The sequence below is a fragment of the Coregonus clupeaformis genome, chromosome 20 (assembly GCF_020615455.1).
Source record: "Coregonus clupeaformis isolate EN_2021a chromosome 20, ASM2061545v1, whole genome shotgun sequence".
NCBI classification, from domain to species: domain Eukaryota; kingdom Metazoa; phylum Chordata; class Actinopteri; order Salmoniformes; family Salmonidae; genus Coregonus; species Coregonus clupeaformis.
The window spans coordinates 52277987-52305066 of record NC_059211.1 but is presented as its reverse complement, the minus strand read 5'-3'; the positions used below and the strand labels follow the sequence as shown (position 1 = coordinate 52305066).

The following is a 27080-nucleotide window of genomic DNA, read 5'->3' as shown; positions in this document are numbered from 1 at the left end:
TCTTCCATCAATCCTATTAGCCAATGTTCAATCATTTGAGAACAAATTGGATGACCTACGATTACGGTTATCCTACCAACGGGACATTAAAAACTGTAATATCTTATGTTTCACCGAGTCTTGGCTGAACGACGACATGGACAACATACAACTGACGGGATATACGCTACATCGGCAAGATAGAACGGCTGACTCTGGAAAGACAAGGGGTGGCGGTCTGTGTATATTTGTAAACAACAGCTGGCGCACAAAATCTAATACTAAGGAAGTCTCGAGGTTTTGCTCGCCTGAGGTAGAGTATCTCATGATAAGCTGTAGACCACACTGTTTACCAAGAGACTTTTCATCTATATTTTTCGTAGCTGTCTATCTACCACCACAAACCGATGCTGGCACTAAGATTGAGCTGTATAAGGCCATAAGTAAACAGGAAAACGCTCATCCAGAGGCAGCGCCCCTAGTGGCTGGAGACTTTAATGCAGGGAAACTTAAATCCGTTCCACCTAATTTCTACCAGCATGTTAAATGTGCAACCAGAGGGAAAAAAACTCTAGACCACCTTTACTCCACACACAGAGACGCATACAAAGCTCTCCCTCACCCTCCATTTGGCAAATACAGTGGGGAAAAAAAGTATTTAGTCAGCCACCAATTGTGCAAGTTCTCCCACTTAAAAAGATGAGAGACGCCTGTAATATTCATCATAGGTACACGTCAATTATGACAGACAAACTGAGAATTTTTTTCCAGAAAATCACATTGTAGGATTTTTTATGAATTTATTTGCAAATTATGGTGGAAAATAAGTATTTGGTCAATAACAAAAGTTTCTCAATACTTTGTTATATACCCTTTGTTGGCAATGACACAGGTCAAACGTTTTCTGTAAGTCTTCACAAGGTTTTCACACACTGTTGCTGGTATTTTGGCCCATTCCTCCATGCAGATCTCCTCTAGAGCAGTGATGTTTTGGGGCTGTCGCTGGGCAACACAGACTTTCAACTCCCTCCAAAGATTTTCTATGCGGTTGAGATCTGGAGACTGGCTAGGCCACTCCAGGACCTTGAAATGCTTCTTACGAAGCCACTCCTTCGTTGCCCGGGCGGTGTGTTTGGGATCATTGTCATGCTGAAAGACCCAGCCACGTTTCATCTTCAATGCCCTTGCTGATGGAAGGAGGTTTTCACTCAAAATCTCACGATACATGGCCCCATTCATTCTTTCCTTTACACGGATCAGTCGTCCTGGTCCCTTTGCAGAAAAACAGCCCCAAAGCATGATGTTTCCACCCCCCATGCTTCACAGTAGGTATGGTGTTCTTTGGATGTAACTCAGTATTCTTTGTCCTCCAAACACGACTGAGTTGAGTTTTTACCAAAAAAGTTCTATTTTGGTTTCATCTGACCATATGACATTCTCCCCAATCCTCTTCTGGATCATCCAAATGCACTCTAGCAAACTTCAGACGGGCCTGGACATGTACTGGCTTAAGCAGGAGGACACGTCTCGCACTGCAGGATTTGAGTCCCTGGCGGCGTAGTGTGTTACTGATGGTAGGCTTTGTTACTTTGGTCCCAGCTCTCTGCAGGTCATTCACTAGGTCCCCCCGTGTGGTTCTGGGATTTTTGCTCACCGTTCTTGTGATCATTTTGACCCCACGGGGTGAGATCTTGCGTGGAGCCCCAGATCGAGGGAGATTATCAGTGGTCTTGTATGTCTTCCATTTCCTAATAATTGCTCCCACAGTTGATTTCTTCAAATCAAGCTGCTTACCTATTGCAGATTCAGTCTTCCCAGCCTGGTGCAGGTCTACAATTTTGTTTCTGGTGTCCTTTGACAGCTCTTTGGTCTTGGGCATAGTGGAGTTTGGAGTGTGACTGTTTGAGGTTGTGGACAGGTGTCTTTTATACTGATAACAAGTTCAAACCGGTGCCATTAATACAGGTAACGAGTGGAGGACAGAGGAGCCTCTTAAAGAAGAAGTTACAGGTCTGTGAGAGCCAGAAATCTTGCTTGTTTGTAGGTGACCAAATACTTATTTTCCACCATAATTTGCAAATAAATTCATTAAAAATCCTACAATGTGATTTTCTGGAATTTTTTTTCTCAATTTGTCTGTCATAGTTGATGTGTACCTATGATGAAAATTACAGGCCTCTCTCATCTTTTGAAGTGGGAGAACTTGCACAATTGGTGGCTGACTAAATACTTTTTTTCCCCACTGTAACTATATCCTCCTTATTCCTGCTTATAAGCAAAAACTAAAGCAGGAAGCACCAGTGACTCGGTTAATAAAAAAGTGGTCAGATGATGCAGATGCTAAGCTACAGGACTGTTTTGCTAGCACAGACTGGAATATGTTCCGGGATTCTTCAGATTGCATTGAGGAGTACACCACATCAGTCACTGGCTTCATCAATAAGTGCATCGATGACGTCATCCCCACAGTGACTGTACGTACATACCCCAACCAGAAGCCATGGATTACAGGCAACATCCGCACTGAGCTAAAGGGTAGAGCTACCGCTTTCAAGGAGCGGGACTCTGACCCAGACTACACCAGCTCTGACACTCGTCGGATGTGGCAAAGCTTGAAAACTATTACAGACTACAAAAGGAAGCACAGCCGCGAGCTGTCCAGTGACACAAGCCTACCAGATGAGCTAAATCACTTCTATGCTCGCTTCGAGGCAAGCAACACTGAAGCATGCATGAGAGCTCCAGCTGTTCCGGATGACTATGTGATCACGCTCTCCGTAGCCGATGTGAGTAAGACTTTTAAGCAGGTCAACATTCACAAGGCCGCAGGTCCAGACGGATTACCAGGATGTGTACTCCGAGCATGTGCTGACCAACTGGCAAGTGTCTTCACTGACATTTTCAACATGTCCCTGACTGAGTCTGTAATACCAACATGTTTCAAGCAGACCACCATAGTCCCCGTGCCCAAGGACACTAAGATAACCTGCCTAAATGACTACCGACCCGTAGCACTCACGTCTGTAGCCATGAAGTGCTTTGAAAGGCTGGTCATGGCTCACATCAACACCATTATCCCAGAAACCCTAGACCCACTCCAATTTACATACCGCCCCAACAGATCCACAGATGATGTAATCTCTATTGCACTCCACACTGTCCTTTCCCACCTGGACAAGAAGAACACCTACGTGAGAATGCTGTTCATTGACTACAGCTCAGCGTTCAACACCATAGTGCCCTCAAAGCTCATCACTAAGCTAAGGATCCTGGGACTAAACACCTCCCTCTGCAACTGGATCCTGGACTTCCTGACGGGCCGCCCCCAGGTGGTAAGGGTAGGTAACAACACATCTGCCACGCTGATCCTCAACACGGGGGGCCCTCAGGGGAGCGTGCTCAGTCCCCTCCTGTACTCCCTGTTCACCCATGACTGCATGGCCAGGCATGACTCCAACACCATCATTAAGTTTGCTGACGACACAACAGTGGTAGGCCTGATCACCGACAACGATGAGACAGCCTATAGGGAGGAGGTCCGAGACCTGGCAGTGTGGTGCCAGGATAACAACCTCTCCCTCAACGTGATCAAGACAAAGGAGATGATTGTGGACTACAGGAAAAAAAAAAGAGGACTGAGCACGACCCATTCTCATCGACGGGGCTGTAGTGGAACAGGTTGAGAGCTTCAAGTTCCTTGGTGTGCACATCACCAACGAACTATCATGGTCCAAACACACCAGGACAGTCGTGAAGAGGGCACGACAAAGCCTATTCCCCCTCAGGAGACTGAAAAGATTTGGCATGGGTCATCAGATCCTCAAAAGGTTCTAAAGCTGCACCATCGAGAGCATCCTGACTGGTTGCATCACCTCCTGGTATGGCAACTGCTCGGCCTCCGACCGCAAGGCACTACAGAGGGTAGTGCGTACGGCCCAGTACATCACTGGGGCCAAGCTTCCTGCCATCCAGGACCTCTATACCAGTCGGTGTCAAAGGAAGGCCCTCAAAATTGTCAAAGACTCCAGCCACCCTAGACATAGACTGTTCTCTCTGCTACCGCACGGCAAGTGGTACCGGAGCGCCAAGTCTAGGTCCAAAAGGCTTCTCAACAGCTTCTACCCCCAAGCTATAAGACTCCTGAACAGCTAATCATTGCTACCCGGACTATTTGCACTGCCCCCCCCCCCCCACCCCCACCCCTCTTTTACGCTGCTGCTACTCTGTTGATTATTTATGCACTTTAACTCTACCCACATGTATATATTACCTCAATTACCTCGACTAGTCGGTGCCCCCGCACATTGACTCTGCACCGGTACCCCCCTGTATATAGCCTCCCTACTGTCATTTTATTTTACTGCTGCTCTTTAGTTATTTGCTTTTATTTTTTTTTACTTAACTTTTTTTTTTATCTTTAAAAAATGCATTGTTGGTTAAGGGCTTGTAAGTAAGCATTTCACTGTAATGTCTACACCTGTTGTATTCGGCGCATGTGGCAAATAAAATTTTATTTGATTTGATTTGATCATTAGCTTATACACTAACTTTCACACATCTAGATGGCGGGGTGGGTGTGGAGCCAGACAGCAGGAGTTCAAACTGTAGAACCCAGTTCCTACATTTTGAATATGAAAATTGATTTTATCAAACAAAACTATGCTACATTTTATCTCTGGGACCCTTAGGATGACAAATCAGAGCAAGATTACTGAATGTAAGTACAATATTTAACTTCAAAAGGTGAATGTATCAAACCAGTTGCCGTGATAAGTTTTTTGTTGTTGTGCACTCTCCTCAAACAGTAGCATGGTATTCTTTCACTGTAATAGCTACTGTAAATTGGACAGTGCAGTTAGATTAACAAGAATTTAAGCTTTCTGCCCAAATAAGACATGTCTATGTCCTGGAAAGTTTACTGTTACTTACAACATTGTCATGCTAATCACATTAGCGCACGTTAGCTCAACCGTCCCGTATACGAGACACCGATCCCGTAGAGGTAAAAAAAAAAGGTAGGGGAGTTGATCAGAAAACCCCTCAGTATCTGGTGTGACCAGATTTTCCCTCATGCAGTGCAACACATCTCCTTCGCATAGAGTTGAGCCGGCTGTTGATTGTGGCCTGTGGAATGTTGTACCACTCCTCTTCAATGGCTGTGCGAAGTTGATGGATATTGGCGGGAACTGGAACACGCTGTCGTACATGTCGATCCACAGCATCCCAAACATGCTCAATGGGTGACAATCAGTGGTGGAAAAAGTACCCAATTGTCATACTTGTGTAAAAGTAAAGATACCTTAATAGAAAATGACTCAGGTAAAAGTGAGTCACCCAGTAAAATACTACTTCACTAAAAGTTTAAAAGTATTTGGTTTTAAATATACTTAAGTATCAAAAGTAAAAGTAAAAGTATAAATAATTTCAAATTCCTTATATTAAGCAAACCCAGACGGCACCATTTTTTATTTATTTACGGATAGCCAGGGGCACACTCCAACACTCAGACATCATTTACATTTCTGGTGAGTATGCAGGCCATGGAAGAACTGGGACATTTTCAGCTTCCAGGAATTGTGTATAGATCCTTGCGACATGGGGTCGTGCATTATCATGCTGAAACATGAGGTGATGGCGGCGGATGAATGACACGACAATGGGCCTCAGGATCACGTCTCATATCTCTGTGCATTCAAATGCCATCGATAAAATGCAATTCTGTTTGTTGTCCGCAGCTTTTGTCTGCCCATACCATAACCCCACCGCCACCATGGGGCACTCATTTCACGTTGACATCAGCAAACCGCTCGCCCACAAGACGCCATACGTCTGTCACCTGCCCAATACAGTTGAATCCGGTATTCATCTGTGAAGAGCACACTTCTCCAGCGTGCCAGTGGCCATCGAAGGTGAGCATTTACCCACTGAAGTCGGTTACGACGCTGAACTGCAGTCAGATCAAGACCCTGGTGAGGATGATGAGCACGCAGATGAGCTTTGGTTTCTGACAGTTTGTGCAAACCCACTGTTTCATCAGCTGTCTGGGTGGCTCATCTCAGACGATCCCGCAGGTGAAGAAGCCGGGTGTGGAGATCCTGGGCTGGCGTGGTTACACGTGGTTTGCGGTGGTGAGGCCGGTTGGACCTACTGCCAAATTCTCTAAAACGATGTTGGAGGCGGCTTATAGGTAGAGCAATGAACATTCAATTCTCTGGCAACAGCTCTGGTGGACATTCCTGCAGTCAGCATGCCAATTGCACACTCCCTCAAAACTTGAGACATCTGAAACATTATGTGACAAAACTGCACATTTTAGAGTTGCCTTTTATTGTCCCCAGCACAAGGTGCACCTGTATAATGATCATGCTGTTTAATCAGCTTGTTGATATGCCACACCTGTCAGGTGGATGGAATATCTTGGCAAAGGAGAAATGCTCACTAACAGGTACGTAAACACATTTTGCAAATTTGGGGGGATATACGTTTTTTTTTGTTTTTTTCTAAAAACATGTTTTCCATTTGTCATTATGGGGTATTTTGTGTAGATGGGTGAGAAAAACGAATCAATTTAATCCATTTTGAATTCAGGCTTGAACACATCAAAATGTGGAATAAGTCAAGGGGTATGAATACTTTATTTGTTATGAGCCGGTTAAATTACTTGATATTTGTACATTCAGTTAAGTTATAACGTAAATGCAGGATCCATGCAATTGCATAGCATCCCGTGATTCACCTTTGGTTGTGTTCCTTTCCAGTGCTGATCCCTTGCCTTTGTAGAAACCAACCAACCAATAGATGGAGCTCTATGTTTAAATTATCTCAATTGTTTTGAGGGTTTACATGAATAAACACAAGCAACAGGAAACAGCACTTGCCATATCAACAAAATATAGGTGGACATTATGATAGAAAGTTAGGCTTCAATGATGGTTGTTTGTCTAATACAGGTCTTCCACATGTGAGAGCATTTCATTATCCATTTCCCCAAGACACCACACAACCTTGATTCATCTTCGAACCCCTTGCATACCAAAATAAAGGTCACGCACATTTTGGTAGGTAGTTGACATTTTGCCTTTGGCTAATGAGGCTATTAAAAGATATGAGCAGACTCTTTGGATTATGATCAAACAGCTGGGAAGAGAAGGGAAAAACAAGGGGGGAGAAACAAGAGGTGAACAGCTGCATTTCAATGAATGCATCCCAAATGGCACCCTATTCCCTATATAGTGCACTACTTTTGACTAGAGCAGATACGGGGCCATAGGGCCCAATGCCCTCTTTCCCACTGCTGTTATAGGCTAAACGCTCCATGGTCTTTCCTTGCCCAAGAGCATATCGCCGTGTCTGAAAAACACTTCAGATATTACTGCACCATGAGTTTTTTTAAAATTGTAAAATCTTTGTCCAAGTGAAACTGAGTGGAGAGGGTAACTGGAGGCCCATCAACTGCATCATGATCATTATATTTTATGACCATCTCTCACCCCCTCCTTTGTCTCTGTGACCTTGGGTGTTTTCACAATCAAATGTGTTAACAAATTTATTTTTTCAGGATCCCCATTAGCCGGCGACAACTAGTGTTACTGGGGTCCGACACCTAACGACATTACAGACAAAATGCTTTCCAATTTACATAAATGTAAAAACATTACATGTATTGTGCATCTATCAGTTACACATACATGTCAGTACACACAAGTCTGATGTAAAATATTAATCTACACATTTATAGAGGCAATAGCTTAAAGTAGTAGTAGCTGTTTGGTATCAAGGATAAGACAAGAGCAGTGTGCTATGATCCTGAGTTCAAAATTCGAAGAGCACATTTCGCAAGTGCAACATTGCCCTCTATAGGTAGAGGAGTTAACATGATCACTCAATCCAAGACCTTTAATTTATCAACCTTTTCATTTAGTTGTGCTATATACAGACCAACTGTTCCCAGATGGACAACACACCACCAAACAGCATCATAACCGTTTTAAATCAAATATACTTTATTAACCAACAACTATTTCTAAAACACAAACACAAAAGCATTCCAGACTGGGTCCCCATTGCTTATTTTTGAAATGTCAGTAATATGCCTAAAGAGGAAATTTACAAGCCTACATATTTTCAAACATTACAATACAATGGGTTTACAAAGAACTTAGTCACAAGAGATGCTTACATAAAGAAACAAAAACTTCACAAGTTCAGTCGTCTCTCTCCGAGCTGTCACTTCGACGAGGACTCCTCGAGGTAGAGTGGCTGAAAGAGAGAAAAACAGAAATTAGTTTTCCTCTTCATTTATTCGCTGTGCATTAACCCCAAATTAAAGTCATTACCTCAATTGTGAGGAAAAACGCACCTTAGTTTTTGAGGTGAAGCTTTAGATTTTGAACAGCTGGGATTTAAAATAGAATTTTCATTTTTAGAGCTCATTCTTACAAGACTTCGACAGTGTCAATTTTTTTGCAAGCAAAGTATTTATGGACCATGCATTTAATATAAGTTCGTCATACAAATGTATTATTTGGGTGAATTTAAAGAATACATTTCAAATGACCTTTAAATACATATTTCACATATTGAATTGAAAGATGTGAATGTAACTGTTGTTGATTTATTACGGAGTCTACCTTTCATTTGTAATGCTTAAGTAGCCTGACTTAATGAACCATCATGCATCTACACCATTAAAACTGTAACCATGCATAATGACTGCCCTCCCGCATGGACAACATTGTCATTGTCTAATTTTGCTGCTTATCCATGCATTGTCAAACTGTTCCACAGCTTGTTCAGAGAGGAGAACGGTATAAAGAAAATTGGGGTCAGACTCAAAAATTCTGCTTACCTCCTCGTGGGGGAACCAGACTTGGATCTGCCCACAGAACCAGACCTGAAGAAGTAAACATACAAGACGTTCAGATTCTTCAGATTTAAAGTGTCCCCTTTTCATGTTTGTCATCATTTTTTCCCTTCTTTTTTAAATCTCCACAACAGAGTTAAGATCACTTCTAAAACCTTGTTCACATTGGCAGTTTGAAGTGACTCAAATCCTATTTTTTTGCATATCTGATTCGAATCTTTTATATTTCCTGCAGTCTGAACATTCAATAGCCACATGGAATTGGATATTTCAAGCCACATTTCAAACCACCTTCGTAGGTGGTTTGAAGTCAGATACAAATCTGATTGCTGGCCATGCGACTTGTGTCTGAATGGTGAAATCTGATTTATTTGCCCTCAGGTGATTTTTAGAATGTTATTTGGCATATCTTGTTGCTTGCTAGCTACTCTGTTGACAGTTTGACAAGAACATGATGTTGTAGCTAACTATCTTGGTAATTGTTTAGAAACAAATTTGTGAATGTACTAGAAAGCTAAACAGCTGGCTAGTTGACTGCTGTGGCTAGCCAAAAAGGACTAGTTTTGAAAGTTGGATCACCTTATTCTTTGAGGCTTTAAAAGTGTTCTTACACTATGATTTTGAATATTTAAAGCAACTGGGAAGAAGTCCATGGCAGGCATTGTTGTCACCTTAGCTTGCTACAAAACTTTTGAGTGATAGGAAGCACCACCACCAATCAGTCTACACCACTGCGTACACACCCATCGTTACTATGACAACTAGCGTAGCCATGTCAGCAAATGACCACTGTCTGAACACACACAAATCCTATTTGGTCACTTGTAACTTGATGTTTGGAGAGTCACTATTCACAAACGGATTTGAAAAACAAAACTGATTTGAGCATTAAGGCCTGAAGTGTGAACAACACTTTAGCCCACATGGTGACAAACTCATTCCAAGGAGGGCCGAGTGTCTGCGGGCTTTCGCTCTTCCCTTGTACTTGATTGATGAAATAAGGTCACTAATTACACTGACCAAAAATATAAACGCAACATGCAACAATTTCAAAGACCTTACTGAGTTTACAAAGGAAATCAGTTAATTTAAATCAATTAATTAGGCCCTAACCTATGGATTTCACGACTGGGAATACAGATATGCATCTGTTGGTAACAAATACCATTTGCCTCATGCAGCGTGACACATCTCCTTCGCATAGAGTTGCTCAGGCTGTAGATTGTGGCCTGTGGAATGTTGTCACATTCCTTTTCAATGGCTGTGCGAAGTTGCTGGATATTGGTGGGAACTGGAACACGCTGTCGTACACGTCGACCCAGAGAATCCCAAACATGGGGCCGTGCATTGTCATGCTGAAACATGAGGTGATGGCGGCGGATGAATGGCACGACAATGGGCCTCAAGATCTCGTCACGGTATCTCTGTGCATTCAAATTGCCATCAATAAAATGCAATTGTGTTCGTTGTCCGTAGCTTATGCCTGCCCATACCATAACCCCACCCCCACCGTGGGGCCCTCTGTTCACAACGTTGACATCAGCAAACCGCTCGCCCACAAGACACCATACACGCTGTTTGTCATCTGTCCGGTACAGTTGAAACTGGTATTCATCCGTGAAGAGCACACTTCTCCAGCGTGCCAGTAGCCATCGAAGGTGAGCATTTACCCACTGAAGTCGGTTACGACACCAAACTGCAGTCAGGTCAAGACCCTGGTGAGGAAGACGAGCACGCAGATGAGCTTCCCTGAGATGGTTTCTGACAGTTTGTGCAAACCCACAGTTTCATCAGCTGTCTGGGTGGCTCATCTCAGACGATCCCGCAGGTGAAGAAGCCGGATGTGGAGATCCTGGGCTGGCGTGGTTACACATGGTTTGCGGTGGTGAGGCCGGTTGGACCTACTGCCAAATTCTCTAAAACGACGTTGGAGTATAGGTAGAGCAATGAACATTAAATTCTCTGGCAACAGCTCTGGTGGACATTCCTGCGGTCAGCATGCCAATTGCACACTCCCTCAAAACTTGAGACATTTGTAGCATTGTATTATGTGAAAAAACTGCACATTTTAGAGTGGCCTTTTATTGTCCCCAGCACAAGGTGCACCTGTATAATGATAATGCTGTTTAATCAGCTTCTTGATATGCCACACATGTCAGGTGGATGGATTATCTTGGCAAAGGAGAAATGCTCACTAACAAGGATGTAAACAAATTTGTGCATAATAAGCCTTTTGTGCATATTAACATTTCGGGGATATTTTATTTCAGCTCATGAAACATGGGACCAACACTTAACATGTGTGTTTATATTTTTGTTCAATGTAGTAAGGAACTCTCCTCACCTGGTTGTCTGTCTTAATTGAAAGGAAAAAACAAAAACCTGTAGACACTAGGCCCTCCATGAAATGAGTTTGACACCTCTTAAGTAGGTGATGTAATATATCTAGGGGACAAATGTGCTCCCTTGATAAGGACAAGTCTAAATTGTAATAGCCGAAACGGTCAAAACCAACACAACATTGTATTTTGTTGCGGTGGTGGCAATCTTTGGGGATTGCCACAAACTGCTGTATTAAGTGTTAATTACTCAATTTATGTAGCTGCATTGTTGACAATAGCAATGAAATGCTGATCAGAGCACTGAAACAGTTATATTTCTGACCTGTTCTTTGCACGAGAAAGTGACCTAGACCTTGATCTGGACTTTGATCGAGATCTAAATAGAAATGAGGGGGGAAAGCATCAACACCCATCATTTAATAAATAAGTGAACAATGTTATTGTTATACACAATGTGGGATCTTTAACATAATTCAAGCAAGTCCATTTTTCTACAATTTACCTTGATCTCTTGGGGGTAAGGGCTCTAGATCTTCTAGGAGAACGAGAGCGGTGTGGAGAGAAGGATCTTGATCTAGAACATAGATATCAAAGCTGTCAGCTATCATACATTCAGACCTGTTCTGGTAAACTCTGCAGTGCCATTCCTGATCAACTACTCCAGGAATGCCCCAACCCTGTTCCTGGAGAGCTACCGTCCTATAGGTTTTTGCTCCAACCCTAATCTAGCACACCTGATTCTAATAACTAGCAGGTTGATAAGATGAATCAGGTTAGTAACACCTGGGGCTGGAGCGAAAACCTACAGGAGGGTAGCTCTCCAGGAACAGGGTTGGCGAACCATGACATAGACTGATCAGGTGAATACAGGTGAAAGCTATGATCCCTTATTGATGTCACCTGTTTAATCCACTTCAATCAGTGTAGATGAAGGGGGGAGACAGGTTAAAGAAGGATTTTAAAGCTTTGAGACAATTGAGACATGGGTTGTGTATGTGTGCCTTTCAGAGGGTAAATGGGCAAGACAAAATATTGAAGTGCCTTTGAACGGGGCATGGTAGTAGGTGCCAGGCGCACCAGTTTGAGTGTGTCAAGAACTGCAACACTGCTGGGTTTTTCACGCTCAACAGTTTCCCGTGTGTATCAAGAATGGTCCACCACCCAAAGGCCATCCAGCCAACATGACACAACTGTGGGAAGCATTGGAGTCAACATGGGCCAGCATCCCTGTGGTACACTTTTGACACCTTGTAGTCATGCCCCAAACGAATTTAGGCTGTTCGGAGCGTAAAAAGGGGTGCAACGGAATATTAGGAAGGTGTTCCTAATGTTTTGTACAATCAGTGTATATACAATAATTTGTATTTCATCATATTAGTTATGAAAAAAGAGGTCCAAGAATAGACCCCAGACGAACTCCATCTATGATTGATGTGACACTCTTCTGAAGAAGTTGGACAACAGCACATTTGGAATGAGAAAGGATTGTGCATAAAAGCGTTCACCTCCTGCCACGGCCCCGGCTGCGAGAGCGCGAGTACCTCCTCCCACCGGACCTGGAGTGAGATCGGGACCTAAACCAAATCCAAACGAGGGAGGGAAAGAATGACAGTTCAGAACAGGCCCTGTGACGCCCCACATAACACTGCCTCAGTCTGCCTTTACTTCTGACCTGGCCACTGACAACAATCACCCTAAGCCCACTGAAACTGGCTCAAATCAGCACACAAAAAGAGGGGGATTAAATTAGATTTAGCATTACACATGCAATGGTACTGGTAGAAGGAGTCACTATATAGACATAGCTGTTCATGGAGCTAATGTATCCTGCTTAAAGCAGGCCTTTCAGTTCTCTAGTAGAGTGGAAGAGAGAAACGTTATTGTCAAGTCATACATTACACTGGAGATAAAAACACATTAATTGGTACTTGAAATAAACCTTGCAAGATTGCCCGGGTGACCCACTTTGGACCAAGGTTCTAGCAGATCTAGGCGATCTAGAAGTATCTATCAGCCGACCTCTGCATCTAGTCGTGTTCTTCGATTTCTAACGATGATGATCGTATTGACAGCCAAATCGCTTGATTGAGACTTGATAGATGCAAGGCGATTTGTCTAGACGGGACCATGGTCTACCAGGTTGTCCTCTTTACAAAACCCCAGGCCCAAATTGATAACCAAATCATCTGGTGCATTGTCAGCCCTCTATGAAATCTTTAAGGTGCAGCTAGAAGTGGCAGTTGCTTGAGAAGGGGAGGTCTGGCTGATCGATCAACCCCATGGTCATAGAAGGATCGAAAGTGTGGAATTTGCTAGATGCCTCATGAAATCGTTAAGGATCGTGACACTCTGAATCAAACGACGAAACCTGAAATGTTTTGACCAGGTGAGTTGTTAACAAAAAAATCCCACATAACAGTTCAGAAGTATTTCCATATTTTAAAAGGGATTAAGTGACTGACGGAGAGACAAAAGTAGCAACAACAACAGGTAGCCTAGACACAGGCAGTTTGTCAAGATTGTATGATAGTTTAATCATCATCTTTACTTTTTTTGTATCTACATAAGACACTGAATAATCAAGACAATGAAAAATAAGCGACAACTATCAAAATAAGAAAAGCTAATTTATTGGTTAAGGAGGCTTACCTGCTCCTCCTGCGTCGACTGTAGCGGTGGCAGTCGTAGGCATAGTGGCCCCGCTCACCACACTCATAGCACTTGTCGTTGGAGTCAAAGGGCCGGTTGGTGGGCGCACGCTCGTACCGAGATCGCCGCGGCATCCCTGTAGATAATTCAACTCGAACTCGAGATCCAGAAATTAACCTGAAAGACAGTCAGTTCAACAGTAAGCAAATTGCACACTGGCATAGTTCACTTCAAAAAGAGGACATGAGGAAACCCATCTAAAGTGTAACAAGCACTTAGGAACATGGCTAAAGTGTATGATCTGGATAGCAGCAAATGCGTAACACAAGATTATACCAGCTACCTGCTTACCTTCTACTGATAGATGTCCCTAAACCAATAAAATGCTTCAATATTTGCAAAGAGCAAATTACATTATTGACTGGCAAACGTCAACAACACAGGTGCCCTATGAGCCCTTTCAGCTTGTAGGTCTTGGAGAGTAGGCTAAACTTGGGGGCGAAGTCTGGAGTCTTGAGGAACCACTTACTTGCCGTCAAGGCCACGGACTGCATCTTCTGCATCCCGGGTGTCTTCAAACTCCACAAAGGCAAACCCAGGGGGGTTCCTAGCAATCCACACTGTTCTCAAGGGTCCATAATACCCGAACGCCCGCTCTAGCTCTCCTTTCCCCGCACCAGTGCCCAGGTTACCGACGTAAACCTTAGCGTCTGCAAAGGAAAAATAGAAAGAGGTGCCACCACTGATGCAACTCACTGACTTTCTGTTCTGAGAGGCCTTTGATTTCCCCCTCCCCCAAACTCAGTATCAAAAGGGTTGCTGTAAGTAACTGCACAGATGTAGAAATCACGTTGAAATGCAGTCCTCTCAAGGCATCTCATGTATTGAGGTCAGTGGACGATTAGCATAGTGTTGGACTGAGGCAGTTCATCACGCTATGGTCTAAATTAAATTATGTGTCAGGCATATGAATATAATATTGCGTGCTTTTCCACATGACAATGAGCTGCATGTAGTGATTTACTGCAATTACATAACACCTAAATCACACTTGAGCAAATATTTGAAGCCTGAAAATGTAATAAATTAGGCAAAGGATCAACCTTATTTCCATATCTTGATACTAGATTGTGTCACATCTTGTAATTTATCAATTTCTGCAATCTGCTACCTGTCTTTGAGAAGAAAAAAGGTTTATGGGGTTTTGATTAGGCCTAGGCCCATGTCTGATTTGCAGAAGTTGCCAAGTGAACGTGTAATTTGCTCTTTGAATTATATGTAATAGATGTAATCCATCCCCTAACATTTGTCATACATAACCATTGAATTCTTTATGAAACTGACTAACGTTACAGAGGCAGGGTGTTTTCATCAAGCTTAGCTACGTTTGGCTCTGTGGTGAACGAGTCAACACATCAACTAAGACAGAAGGTGGAACAGCTAGTGAGGTGAGGATTTTGTTTCTTTTTGTTACTTAGCCTAATTAAACTGCAAATAAGGTCAAAGTTTGCAGACCCATTTTTGACTCATGAGCTTCCCTCTACAAAAGAAGTTAGCACCTTAACCCATAGACTCTTCAGCTATACTAACGTTATCAGTGGTTCTCAAACGTCTTGGGGACCCCAGATGTTACATGTAATTGATCTATTCCAGAACTAGGACACCTAATTCAACTTGTCAACTAATGACTACTCATATATTTAAAGCGGCAATCAGCAGTTTAGCCAGAAGACCCGACGTTGAATTGCATTGAATTCTACGTCAGGCAGAAATTAGCGTTTGTATCAGGAAAGTTTCCTCTCACGACCTCTACAAGCCAGTAATGCTGAATTACTTTTACCCCTTTTTCGTGATATCCAATTGGTAGTTACAGTCTTGTCCCATCGGTGCAACTCCTCTACGGACTCAGGAGAGGCGAAGGTCGAGAGCCATGCGTCCTCCGAAACACGACCCTGCCAAGCCGCACTGCTTCTTGACACACTGCTCGCTTAACCTGTAAGCCAGCCGCACCAATGTGTCAGAGGAAACACTGTCCAACTGGCGACCGATGTCAGCTTACAGGCTCCCTACCCGCCACAAGGAGTCACTAGAGCACGATGGGACAAGAAAATCCCGTCCGGAAAAACCCTCCCCTAATCCGGATGACGCTGGACCAATTGTGTGCCGCCTCATGGGTCTCCCGGTCACGGTCGGCTGTGACACAGATAAAATTATATATTTTTGCAGGTACAAATGTGACACATTATATCGACAGGAAGTATAATTACATAAACTTTTCAAAGCGCTAGTAGTGCGTTCAGATTTATATCACCTGAAGCATGCGCACAAGAGACGCATGCATACTTGCCGAGCTCGTGCATGTGTTCACATGGTTCTGCACATGCTTCAGGTGAAAAATCTGAATGCACTACCAGCGCCTTGAAAAGTTGATTTAGGTATACTTTCCTGTGAATATAGTGTCTCACATTCCTACAGACAACCTGTAAAGTAAGTCATTCAACATTCTGGCTTGTGAGAGGTAATTTTCCAAACAAATGTATGGCGTTAATATCAGACGGTAAACCAGTGCTATCACAGTCTGGCAATCAGCAGTTGAAACAATAACAAAACTTCACCGCCCCTGTTTTGGTAAAAAGCTGAGGGATGGTGCTGGAGAAATGTAACCTATCTCAAATTCATAGAGCGATGGATGTAAGGAATGACCATCTATGATATAAAAATTATAGTTATAACCATGTTTTGAGGCTTTATAGCTAATGTTTGTTAACATTTACATTGTTTGCAAACATTGGAGTGAAACATGCTTATATTTTGGGTTCTGATGGGGTACAACAGTTGAACTAAGGTCATGAGGCATTTAAGCTGCAATATGTAACTTTTTGTTATGGAAAATATATTTCACAGCGGTTTTGATGGTACAATGATTCTCTACACAATGACTGCTTGTTTTGTCACAAACTGAAATTAAGCAAACTATTAGAATTTTAGCAACCAGGAAATGGCGGAGCGATTTCTGCATATTGCACCTTTAAATTCTTCAAGAATCAATGCAACAATGGGCACATTCCATTAATTTATAAGTCCACAAATGGATGTAGCAACTGCAGATTGCCACTTTAAAACATTTTGATCGAAAAATAGCTACATAATCAAGCCATTGATTAGAGAATCGGGTGTGCTAGTTCATGGCAAGAGCTAGGAAAGCTAAGTACGCCTAATGTAGCTAACGTTAGATAGCTGGCTAGCTAGCTTAGCTGCATGCTAGTTAACTAAGCATGAGATTATCTTCATGAATACTGAGTTTGACGTCGATATGTATTTTGTCTACTATTGAACATGCGTTAGGTTAGCTTTTTGTGCATTATTTTGTGAAGTTAAAATCCGTTTTGCTATTTCGTTTACCTCCTCCGTTTCGACCGTGTCTTGACATGATTCAAGGCCCGCTTTACAATCAATCTGCGCATGCGTGGATCAAACTGATGCTCCTGAGAGGACGGTCAGAGACAGGACGGTTCACAAAATGTACTCTTGCAATGCAATAAAATGCAAAATCACTAATATTTCATACCATACTACATACCATGAATCACACAGTAGAGTATTAGGTTGTGAAGAGGTTAGTAATGTGTAACTAGGTATTTATAACAGTATAACAGTATGAAAAATGTATGCACTCACTAACTGTAAGTCGCTCTGGATAAGAGCGTCTGCTAACTGACTAAAATGTAAATGTAAAATGTATTTAATTCTTCGGGCCGGAACCTTTGGAATTGTATCACTGTTTATTACGGCACATTTGACCGTTGGACAAATTCAACCACAGGCTCAATTCAGCTAGCCAGTGGCCAGCTCCAGCATCTGATTTGGAGATTAAAGCTCAGTTTAGGTTATTCTCTGTCAGTATATTGAACCAGTCATGGACGAGTGGCGTCAACTGAAGCCACTGGAGTGGTGTAAATATGTCAACAAAGAGGTCAAAGTGACAGCGCACGAGAAACAACAACATAATGGTTGGGTTTTTACCGTTGATCCAGTATCTGCCAGGTAACTTCGGTACTTTCACAGTACTCTTCCCCATGGCCATGTGCACAATATGTTGATGGATAGCTTAAGCTATCATATGAAAAGAATATACCAATGCACTGATTTGTCAGTTTGTCTCTGTTGGTGAAACCATACAGGAGAGGAAGTACAGAACCAACGACGCTAGACGGAGAGGAATATGTTTAAGCAAAAGGCAGTTTATTAAACAACAGAGATAGCTGGTACTGCTCAAGCTACATGCATGGACCCATTCAGTTGCCTCTTATCGAGACAGTTGAAAAGGGATCAAAAACAGAGTTTTCAGCATTACTTTATACAATGCAACACAAAGGAAGGGGTCCTTCTTCTAGTCCCTTGATTGGTTCCCGAAGCGTAGGAGGCGGGTCTGCTCTGTCCAGAGTAGAAGCCCCATTTTGTGCACGGCAGAGTCCTCTGCCCTAGGCACCCAACCAGTAGAAAGAGGTGCAGTTTGTGTGTGTGCGTAACTCGTGAGGCATGAGGATGAGTGTGCGTATGCATGGAGATGTGTGTGTGAATGTGTGTATGTTCTCAAAGGAAAGTCTCGTGGGGAGCAACCAGATTGTGGCCTGTGGCGTGGGAGTTGTCCTTGAGAAGATATTGGCTCTGTCCATTGTTCTTGCATAGGAACAGCATTGACTGAAAACAAGCTCCTAACATTAAAATGGGTCATGCACAAGATTTTAGTCAGACCAAGCTATAACATTTTAATATTTACTACGACATCTCCCACTTATATAGTGTGGTAACTAGCTACAACAGTGAGTGACGAGTGACGACACCACTCTTGTTATGAGACTTATGTTTGAGCATCCTACTTCGCAACTGCTATCCCTAGCTACAGCGTGGTGTTTTTGATGTGACTCAGTCATAGACAATACCAGGATTGTTGCTTTGAAAGGGGTGTATATCAGCTGAGCTGACACTCAATACATTACCTATTTTCCCTCCCCCAGCATCGTCCTAGTGACCTTCCAGGAGAAGGGAGGCACGCCGACGGTCCGAGTTGTGACAGGCCACGCAGTGCAGGAAGGGGAGGTCCTCCAGGAGGGCAACGAGGAAATGGCGGGGCGGCTGAGGGTTGTTTTCACACCCCCGGGAGCCCGCGCCCTTGGCCCGGAAGAAGTGAGACGCAGGAAAGAGAGCCTCCGCCTGTGGCTGGAAAAGAACCGCATCCCCGTGGAAGAGGAGGGCGAGATGCTGCGTGTAGCCAACGTGCTGACAGTGAGCGCCCCCTACGGAGCAGAAGACTGTAGCAGCTCCAACGAGATCATCCTGGCCCGAGTGCAGAGCCTGGTGGAGAGCAACCCCGATTCATCTCCAGACCAGCCTGCCAACTCCTGATGAAGGATGCACTTTGACACATAGGGCTGGTTTCCCACACACAGATCAGGCTCAGCCTAGTCCTGGAATAAAATACATTGTCTATTTGCTTGATCGCCATTGAAATAGTTTTTTAGTCCAGTACTAAGCTTAATCTGTGTCAGGGAAACCAGCCCATAGTGTATCTCAATAGTCTAAAATGGTCTTATCTCCTATCCTTCATCTGCCTCTATGTGGAAAAAAACTGGACTGGGAATTGGGTCTTGGCCATGTGTCTTTCACCTATCCTACGTTTTTAGATAAGTGAAGGTCGAGGAGAAGAGGAGAGAAAGCCACTCTAGACTGTTGGGATGAACCAAGAGACACTTAGGGTGCATTCGTAAATTCACTCTGGCTATCTACTCCCGATTTCAGAGCACTCTCATCTGAGTGTGCCAGAGCGCAGAATAACTGACAAATTTATGAACGCTCAACACCCGTTGAATATGGCCGGTGTCAGTAAACGTCGGCAAAAAAGCGTAATTAAATTGTTGCCAGCAGCAGTTACAGTCACCAACGCTCTGGATAACATAAAAACAGCCTAACCAGCTCTGCTAGGGTGAGTAAAATGGTCAGAGTGAGGTGTTCTCTCATTTGTGTCTGGAAGTAGCTAGCAAGCTAGCCAACCTTAGCCAGTTAACTTGGGTGCTTGACTGCCGTTGTGAGGCCAGAACGCCCGGATCAACCCTACTCCTCGGCCAGAGCGTCCAGTGTGCGCTCTGAGAGCAAAATGCTCTGAATTTACGAACTGACAATCTGACAACGTCTGAATTTACGAACGCCCAGAGGGCACTCTGAGCGCACTCTGGCACTCCAGATTGAATTTACGAACACACCCTTAAAATACTTTGGATTGTTGATGGTTCAAATGTTACTTCAATCTTATTCAACAATGGACATTGCTATCACAAAGCAAACAGTTGGCAAAATTTAGAAATTAAATTATGTGAAGTTTTGGTTCTCAAGAGACCTTTTCTGTAATTTTGTAAAGCACTTTTGTAATTAAACATGCACTGTTACTTGCAAACCAATAGTTGCATCTGTCCCGCTACACTTAAATATCTTTAAAAAAGACCAATAAGATACAGTGCCTTGCAAAAGTATTCATCCCTCTTGGTGTTTTTCCTATTTTGTTGCATTACAACCTGTAATTCAAATTGATTTTTATTTAGATTACATGTAATGGACATACACAAAATAGTCCAAATTGGTGAAGTGAAATTAAAAGAATAACTTGTTTCAAAAAATTCAAAAAAATAAATAACGGGAAAGTGGTGCGTGCATATGTATTCACCCCCTTTGCTATGAAGCCCCTAAATAAGATCTGGTGCAACCAATTACCTTCAGAAGTCACATAATTAGTCACAAAAAGTCCACCTGTGTGCAATCTAAGTGTCACATGGTCTCAGTATATATACACCTGTTCTGAAAGGCCCCAGAGTCTGCAACACCACTAAGCAAGGGGCACCATGAAGACCAAGGAGCTCTCCAAACAGGCTAGGGACAAAGTTGTGGAGAAGTACAGATCAGGGTTGGGTTATAAAAAAATATGTGAAACTTTGAACACATCCCATGGAGTACCATTAAATACATTATTAAAAATTGAAAGAATATGGCACCACAGCAAACCTGCCAAGAGAGGGCCGCCAGCCAAAACTCATGGACCAGGCAAGGAGGGCATTAATCAGAGAGGCAAAAAGAGACCAAAGATAACCCTGAAGGAGCTGCAAAGCTCCACAGCGGAGATTGGAGTATCTGTCCATAGGACCACTTTAAGCCATACACTCCACAGAGCTGGGCTTTACAGAAGAGTGAGGAGAAAAAAGCCATTGCTTAAAGAAAAAAATAAGCAAACACGTTTGGTGTTCGCCAAAAGGCATGTGGGAGACTCCCCAAACATATGGAAGAAGGTACTCTGGTCAGATGAGACTAAAATTGAGCTTTTTGGCCATCAAGGAAAACGCTATGTCTGGCGCAAACCCAACACCTCTCATCACCCCGAGAACACCATCCCCACAGTGAAACATGGTGGTGGCAGCATCATGCTGTGGGGATGTTTTTCATTAGCAGGGACTGGGAAACTGGTCAGAACTGAAGGAATGATGGATGCCGCTAAATACAGGGAAATTCTTGAAGGAAACCTGTTTCAGTCTTCCAGAGCTTTGAGACTGGGACGGAGGTTCACCTTCCAGCAGGACAATGACCCTAAACATACTGCTAAAGCAACACTTGAGTGGTTTAAATGTCTTGGAATGGCCTAGTCAAAGCCCAGACCTCAATCCAATTGAGAATCTGTGGTATGACTTAAAGATTGCTGTTCACCAGCGGAACCCATCCAACTTAAAGGACCTGGAGCAGTTTTGCCTTGAAGAATAGGCAAAAATCCCAGTGGCTAGATGTGCCAAGCTTATAGAGACATACCCCAAGAGACTTGCAGCTGTAATTGCTACAAAAGGTGGCTCCAGAGTATTGACTTTGGGGGGGGTGAATAGTTATGCAAGTTTTCTGTTTTTTTTGTCTTATTTCTTGTTTGTTTCACAATCAAAAATATTTTGCATCTTCAAAGTGGTAGGCACGTTGTGTAAATCAAATGATGCAAACCCTCCAATAATCCATTTTAATTCCAGGTTGTAAGGCAACAAAATGGCAAAAATGCCAAGGGGGGTGAATACTTTCGCAAGCCACTGTACCTGGGCCTATAAAATCTATATTATGAATCTTTAATCCTACATAATTTTACTTGATAAAACTTTAATTAATCAAACTATCTCCAATCAAAAGCCACGGGATGGTTTTTCAATACCATTAATACCATTGAAACTTTCTTTGAAGTTTTTCAATACATTTTAATACTTGTAGCTACTTTTTAAGTAAATACCTGGAGTCAACTTGTGCAATACGTTAAGACATAAAGCAGATCGCGTTTTTCATTTCACCTGTCACATTATTTTACATTATGAAGCTTACTGTAGTTCCCCAGAATAGTTGAGCCAGTTGTGTTTGTTTGTAAATAGCACAATGGGAGCAGGTGAGTCCAGGTGTGTATTGACAGGTCGGCATTTTATATTTAAAGTTTGCTTCAATAGAGTGATCAGGGACGTGCAACTATAGTTTCCTTCACAGAAAATACATTAGTGCAACACATTCGGCAGAAAATAGCTTCATTTTCATCAGATGACAACAGAAGTGCAATGCTATTTGGCTGGCAGCCACACAAGTAAATGAGCTTACAATGAAAAAGCGAAGTATTTTATGCAAAAACAATGCTGGGCCATCTAATGTTTATCATAGAAATAGGGCCTGCTACATTTTCTAATGTTTTGCTCAAAGTTAATCTTGCATTTTACCAGAGTAGGCTGGCTACACCAAGAAAAGTACTGGAGAAATGTATACTGAACAAATACATAAACGCAACGTGTAAAGTGTTGGTCCCATGTTTCATGAGCTGAAATAAAAGATCCCAGAAATTTTCCAAAGCTTATTGCTCTCAAATTTTGTGCACAAACTTGTTTACTTCCCTGTTAGTGAGCATTTCTCATTTGCCAAGATAATCCATCCACCTGACAGGTGTTGCATATCAAGAAGCTGATTAAACAGCATGATCATTACACAGGTGCAGCTTGTGCTGGGGACAATAAAAGGCCACTATAAAACATGCAGTTTTGTCACACAACACAATGCCACTGATGTCTCAAGTTTGAGGGAGCGTGCATGCTGACTGCAGGAAAGTCCGCCAGAGCTGTAGCCAGAGAACTGAATGTTAATTTCTCTACCATAAGCAGCCTCCAACATCGTTTTAGAGAATTTGGCAGTTCGTCCGACCGGCCTCACAACCACAGACCACGTGTAACCACGCCAGCCCAGGTCCTCCACTTTCAGCTTCTTCACCTGCGGGATCGTCTGAGACCAGCCACCCAGACAGCTGATAAAACTGAGGAGTATTTATGTCTGTAATAAAGCCCTTTGGTGAGGAAAAACACATTTTGATTGGCTGGGCCTGGTTCCCCAGTGGGTGGGCCTATGCCCTCCCAGGCCCACCCATGGCTGCGCCCCTGCCCAGTCATGTGAAAGCCATAGATTAGGGCCTAATTTATTTATTTCAATTGACTGATTTCCTTATATGAACTGTAACTCAGTAAAATCGTTGAAATTGTTGCATGTTGCATTTATATTTTTGTTCAGTATAGCTACACATCAGTCAGAGCGCTGTCTGTGTAACCGGTGTGAAATGGCTAGCTAGTTAGCGGTGCGCGCTATTAGCATTTCAATCGGTGATGTCACTCGCTCTGAGACCTTGAAGTAGATGTTTCCCTTGCTCTGCAAGGGCCGCGGCTTTTGTGGAGCGACGGGTAACGGTGCTTTGAGGGTGACTGTTGTCGATGTGTGCAGAGGGTCCCTGGTTCAAGCCCAGGTAGGGGCGAGGAGAGGAAGCAACACTGTTACATCTGCTCATAGAATGCCTGTTTGTGAATTCTCATCTGAGTGGAGAAGTGCAACTGACCCACAAAATTAGTCTGATGCCAAGCAGAAATTACAATAAGAAGCATTTTTTATTTCTGCGTTTACAAAACACAGCAAGATATTTTTTTATGCGTTTTATCATTTTTTCCTGCGTGAAAAACACAGAATTCTGCATTAACGTGACCCCTAAATGTAACTTGCTATTTAATCTAAGTAAGTGGCTGAATTAATAAGGTGATGGGGCATCATATTGTGTTAGCTAATTGCCATGTTTGAGAAGTCAAAGCCCTTTGGATGAGTTATTTGTACAGCTGCCACTATCTTGATTCCCTTGTGTTTCTCCTTTCTGTTCTCGGCCCTTCTTCTCATGTCTCCTCTTCTTCTCTCCCCTCTTCTCTGAGCAGAGCAGGCAGGCCCGTTGCCCTAGCAACTCCAGACTCCACACAGACACAGCCTACACACAGAAAGAACAATGAGGCAGATATTTCACCAGAAGTATAATGTGAAGCATCCGCTTGGCGTTTCCACTCTGAGAGGAAGCCAAGTGGCTGGCAGTGGACGATGAAGGAACGAGATGGATTTTGGCCGACATTCTGCACATTTTCTCATCAATGAAATATTTGATCTCAATACAGTTTTCTGTTCCCAAAACTACAATCTGTTACGAACAGAGTGGACTACGTTTTGTAGACTTTACCCTTTGCCAAAGTTTTAAAAACGCGCACTTCACAGAGTAGGTGTTCCCTAATTGAAATATGCAAATTTCGCTAGAACGCGCCAATAGGATCTCGGTAGCTCGTGCTTGGCTCTGCCCACCACCTTGCTTGTTCTGCCCACTATGACTCATTTGTTCCCGTTGGAAACTACGAGCTGTGGTCTATCTTGGTTTAGTTCTAAAAATCTGAGGCCTACACATGCTGCTCCTGAGCTAGTACTGTTCTTCCTTCAGACAAGAATGCGTCAAAACTTTGTTCATTTGCACAATGTCTCTAGTTCACATTCGCTTGTAAATGTCCAAACTCACAAAAAATGACATTCGGTAGCTCCTACCTATATGTGAATAACGTTCTGCTCGTTAGCATATTTAGCGAGCAGCCTCCATTGAAATTTGCTATAACTTGTGCAAATTTTGTTAGCATTCTGGTAATAGACGCCCGATGGCGTTTTTAGCGTTTTTTTTTGGCGCAACCTTGTGTACCAAGCCGGTAATACCGTATATACCAGTATGAGAGAAGGATGGTATGACGATATGAAAATCTGGATACCGTCCACCCCTACCAACAATACATATTACATTGTGTGTTATAACTAAGTAGTCCTCCAGAGCTCTACAACTTCACAGATGTTGGGGGCAATTTGGAATGGGCACTTGACACAGAGAAGATTTGTTTTATGTAATGTCACAGCCAATAAAGTATAACATTGTGCCCCACAATGATAGGCCTCAACTGCAGTCATACTGTAGCTTAACGTTTTTCAATGCATCTTATTGTTCTGATAACCTTGCATTGATATAAATACTGTATAGGATACGGTTACAGACTGTTTAATGTTAACCCAATAATAAACTAGTACTATGCCATAATACACAGTTACAAACACGTGTTACCATACACAGTTACAAACACGTTACAGACTAGTGGCATCATTCCAGATAAACCAAGGTCATGATGATGTAATATCATTATGGGAAACCACATTTCACTAGTTTGGCTTCTTGCCATCTGACAAACACGTTGGAAGGGGTGGTAGTAGGGTATGAGTTGCCAGCCCCCGACCGTGGACCGAGGTTGGTAGCTGGCCTCCTGGCAGGATCAGCCCCCAGTTGTAGACTGGGGGTGTGTTGAGCCTGCTGGCAGTGCCAATCCCCGGCCGTAGTTGTGCTGGCCCCCCTGCTGGCATGGCCAGCCCCAAGTGATGGAATGAGGTTGAGCTGGCGCCCACATTGTGCAGGAAGCCTGATTGGGCAAGATGATGGAAGGTTGTGTCCGGAAGTTACTGCTTAGAAAGATTCCAGCTGTGGATGGGGTCTGTCGTCTGATTAAAGGTTTCCTCCTGAAACTGCGTAATCAACTCCCAGTACTATCAGATACGCTCAAATCACACATATTAGCCAGTCTCTAGGTGACCAGCTCCACCGAGTCAGGACCTTCAGTACAACTCTAACATTAATCAGAGTCAACCAAATGATCCCCTAGCACTTATCCCCTAAGTGCCCCATTCAACTAATGGCTAAATTGGTTATTCCTAACCTGAGTGTGTGTATGTAGTTTGTGACAGTGAAATATGAGTGTCTGTTGACAATCTAACTCAACATAGCTCTGACGCTCGTCGGATGTGGCAGGGCTTGAAAACTATTACAGACTACAAAGGGAAGCACAGCCGTGAGCTGCCCAGTGACACAAGACTTCCAGACGAGCTAAACCACTTCTATGCTCGCTTTGAGGCAAGCAACACTGAAGCATGCATGAGAGCACCAGCTGTTCCGGATGACTATGTGATCACGCTCTCCTTAGCCAATGTGAGTAAGACTTTTAAGCAGGTCAACATTCACAAGGCCGCAGGGCCGGACGGATTACCAGGACGTGTACTCCGAGCATGTGCTGACCAACTGGCAAGTGTCTTCACTGACATTTTCAATATGTCCCTGACTGAGTCTGTAATACCAACATGTTTCAAGCAGACCACCATAGTCCCCGTGCCCAAGGACACTAAGATAACCTGCCTAAATGACTACCGACCCGTAGCACTGACGTCTGTAGCCATGAAGTGCTTTGAAAGGCTGGTCATGGCTCACATCAACAGCATTATCCCAGAAACCCTAGACCCACTCCAATTTGCATACCGCCCCAACAGATCCACAGATGATGCCATCTCTATTGCACTCCACACTGCCCTTTCCCACCTGGACAAGAGGAACACCTACGTGAGAATGCTTTTCATTGACTACAATTCAGCATTCAACACCATAGTGCCCTCAAAGCTCATCACTAAGCTAAGGATCCTGGGACTAAACACCTCCCTCTGCAACTGGATCCTGGACTTCCTGACGGGCCGCCCCCAGGTGGTAAGGGTAGGTAACAACACATCTGCCACACTGATCCTCAACACGGGGGCCCCTCAGGGGTGCGTTCTCAGTCCCCTCCTGTACTCCCTGTTCACCCATGACTGCATGGCCAGGCACGACTCCAACACCATCATTAAGTTTGCCGACGACACAACAGTGGTAGGCCTGATCACCGACAACGATGAGACAGCCTATAGGGAGGAGGTCAGAGACCTGGCCGTGTGGTGCCAGGATAACAACCTCTCCCTCAACGTGACCAAGACAAAGGAGATGATTGTGGACTACAGGAAAAAAA

At 43.5% G+C, this 27080-nt stretch overlaps 2 protein-coding genes across 4 annotated transcripts; one reads left to right on the top strand and one right to left on the bottom strand.

Moving 5' to 3' along the window:
* Nucleotides 1-7960: 7960 nt before the first annotated feature.
* LOC121572353 (serine/arginine-rich splicing factor 7) lies at nt 7961-17333 on the bottom strand. 3 transcript variants are annotated; one of them, XM_041884409.2, is made up of 9 exons: nt 17236-17333; nt 14363-14543; nt 13834-14010; nt 12690-12758; nt 11687-11758; nt 11507-11560; nt 8828-8872; nt 8339-8374; nt 7961-8238 (listed from the first exon to the last, which is right to left on the bottom strand). In XM_041884409.2, exons 1-9 carry the CDS (start codon nt 17261-17263, stop codon nt 8184-8186), a joined length of 717 nt encoding a protein of 238 aa, XP_041740343.1. In that variant the 5' UTR covers nt 17264-17333; the 3' UTR covers nt 7961-8183. The 3 variants fall into 3 exon arrangements, with proteins under 3 accessions (XP_041740343.1, XP_041740344.1, XP_045061509.1); XM_041884410.2 differs by lacking the exon at nt 8339-8374; XM_045205574.1 differs by lacking the exon at nt 12690-12758.
* A 303-nt stretch (nt 17334-17636) lies between these two features.
* Nucleotides 17637-19664, top strand: LOC123481495 (gem-associated protein 6-like). The gene is made up of 2 exons (XM_045205807.1): nt 17637-17877; nt 18852-19664. The coding sequence occupies exons 1-2, from the start codon at nt 17750-17752 to the stop codon at nt 19237-19239; spliced, it is 516 nt and encodes a 171-aa protein (XP_045061742.1). The 5' UTR covers nt 17637-17749; the 3' UTR covers nt 19240-19664.
* Nucleotides 19665-27080: the final 7416 nt, after the last annotated feature.

Bases quoted from the DNA above. Each gene is read 5' to 3' on its own strand.
- LOC121572353 (XM_041884409.2), bottom strand. From the start codon at position 17,263: ATGTCAAGACACGGTCGAAACGGAGGAG. The intron at 12,759-13,833 runs GTAAGCCTCCTT...GATTTGGTTTAG, and splicing joins AGTCGACGCAGGAGGAGCAG to GTCCCGATCTCACTCCAGGT. The intron at 8,375-8,827 runs GTAAGCAGAATT...TTTAAATCCCAG, and splicing joins TCTGGTTCCCCCACGAGGAG to CTGTTCAAAATCTAAAGCTT.
- LOC123481495 (XM_045205807.1), top strand. From the start codon at position 17,750: ATGGACGAGTGGCGTCAACTGAAGCCACTGGAGTGGTGTAAATATGTC. The intron at 17,878-18,851 runs GTAACTTCGGTA...TCCCTCCCCCAG, and splicing joins GTTGATCCAGTATCTGCCAG to CATCGTCCTAGTGACCTTCC.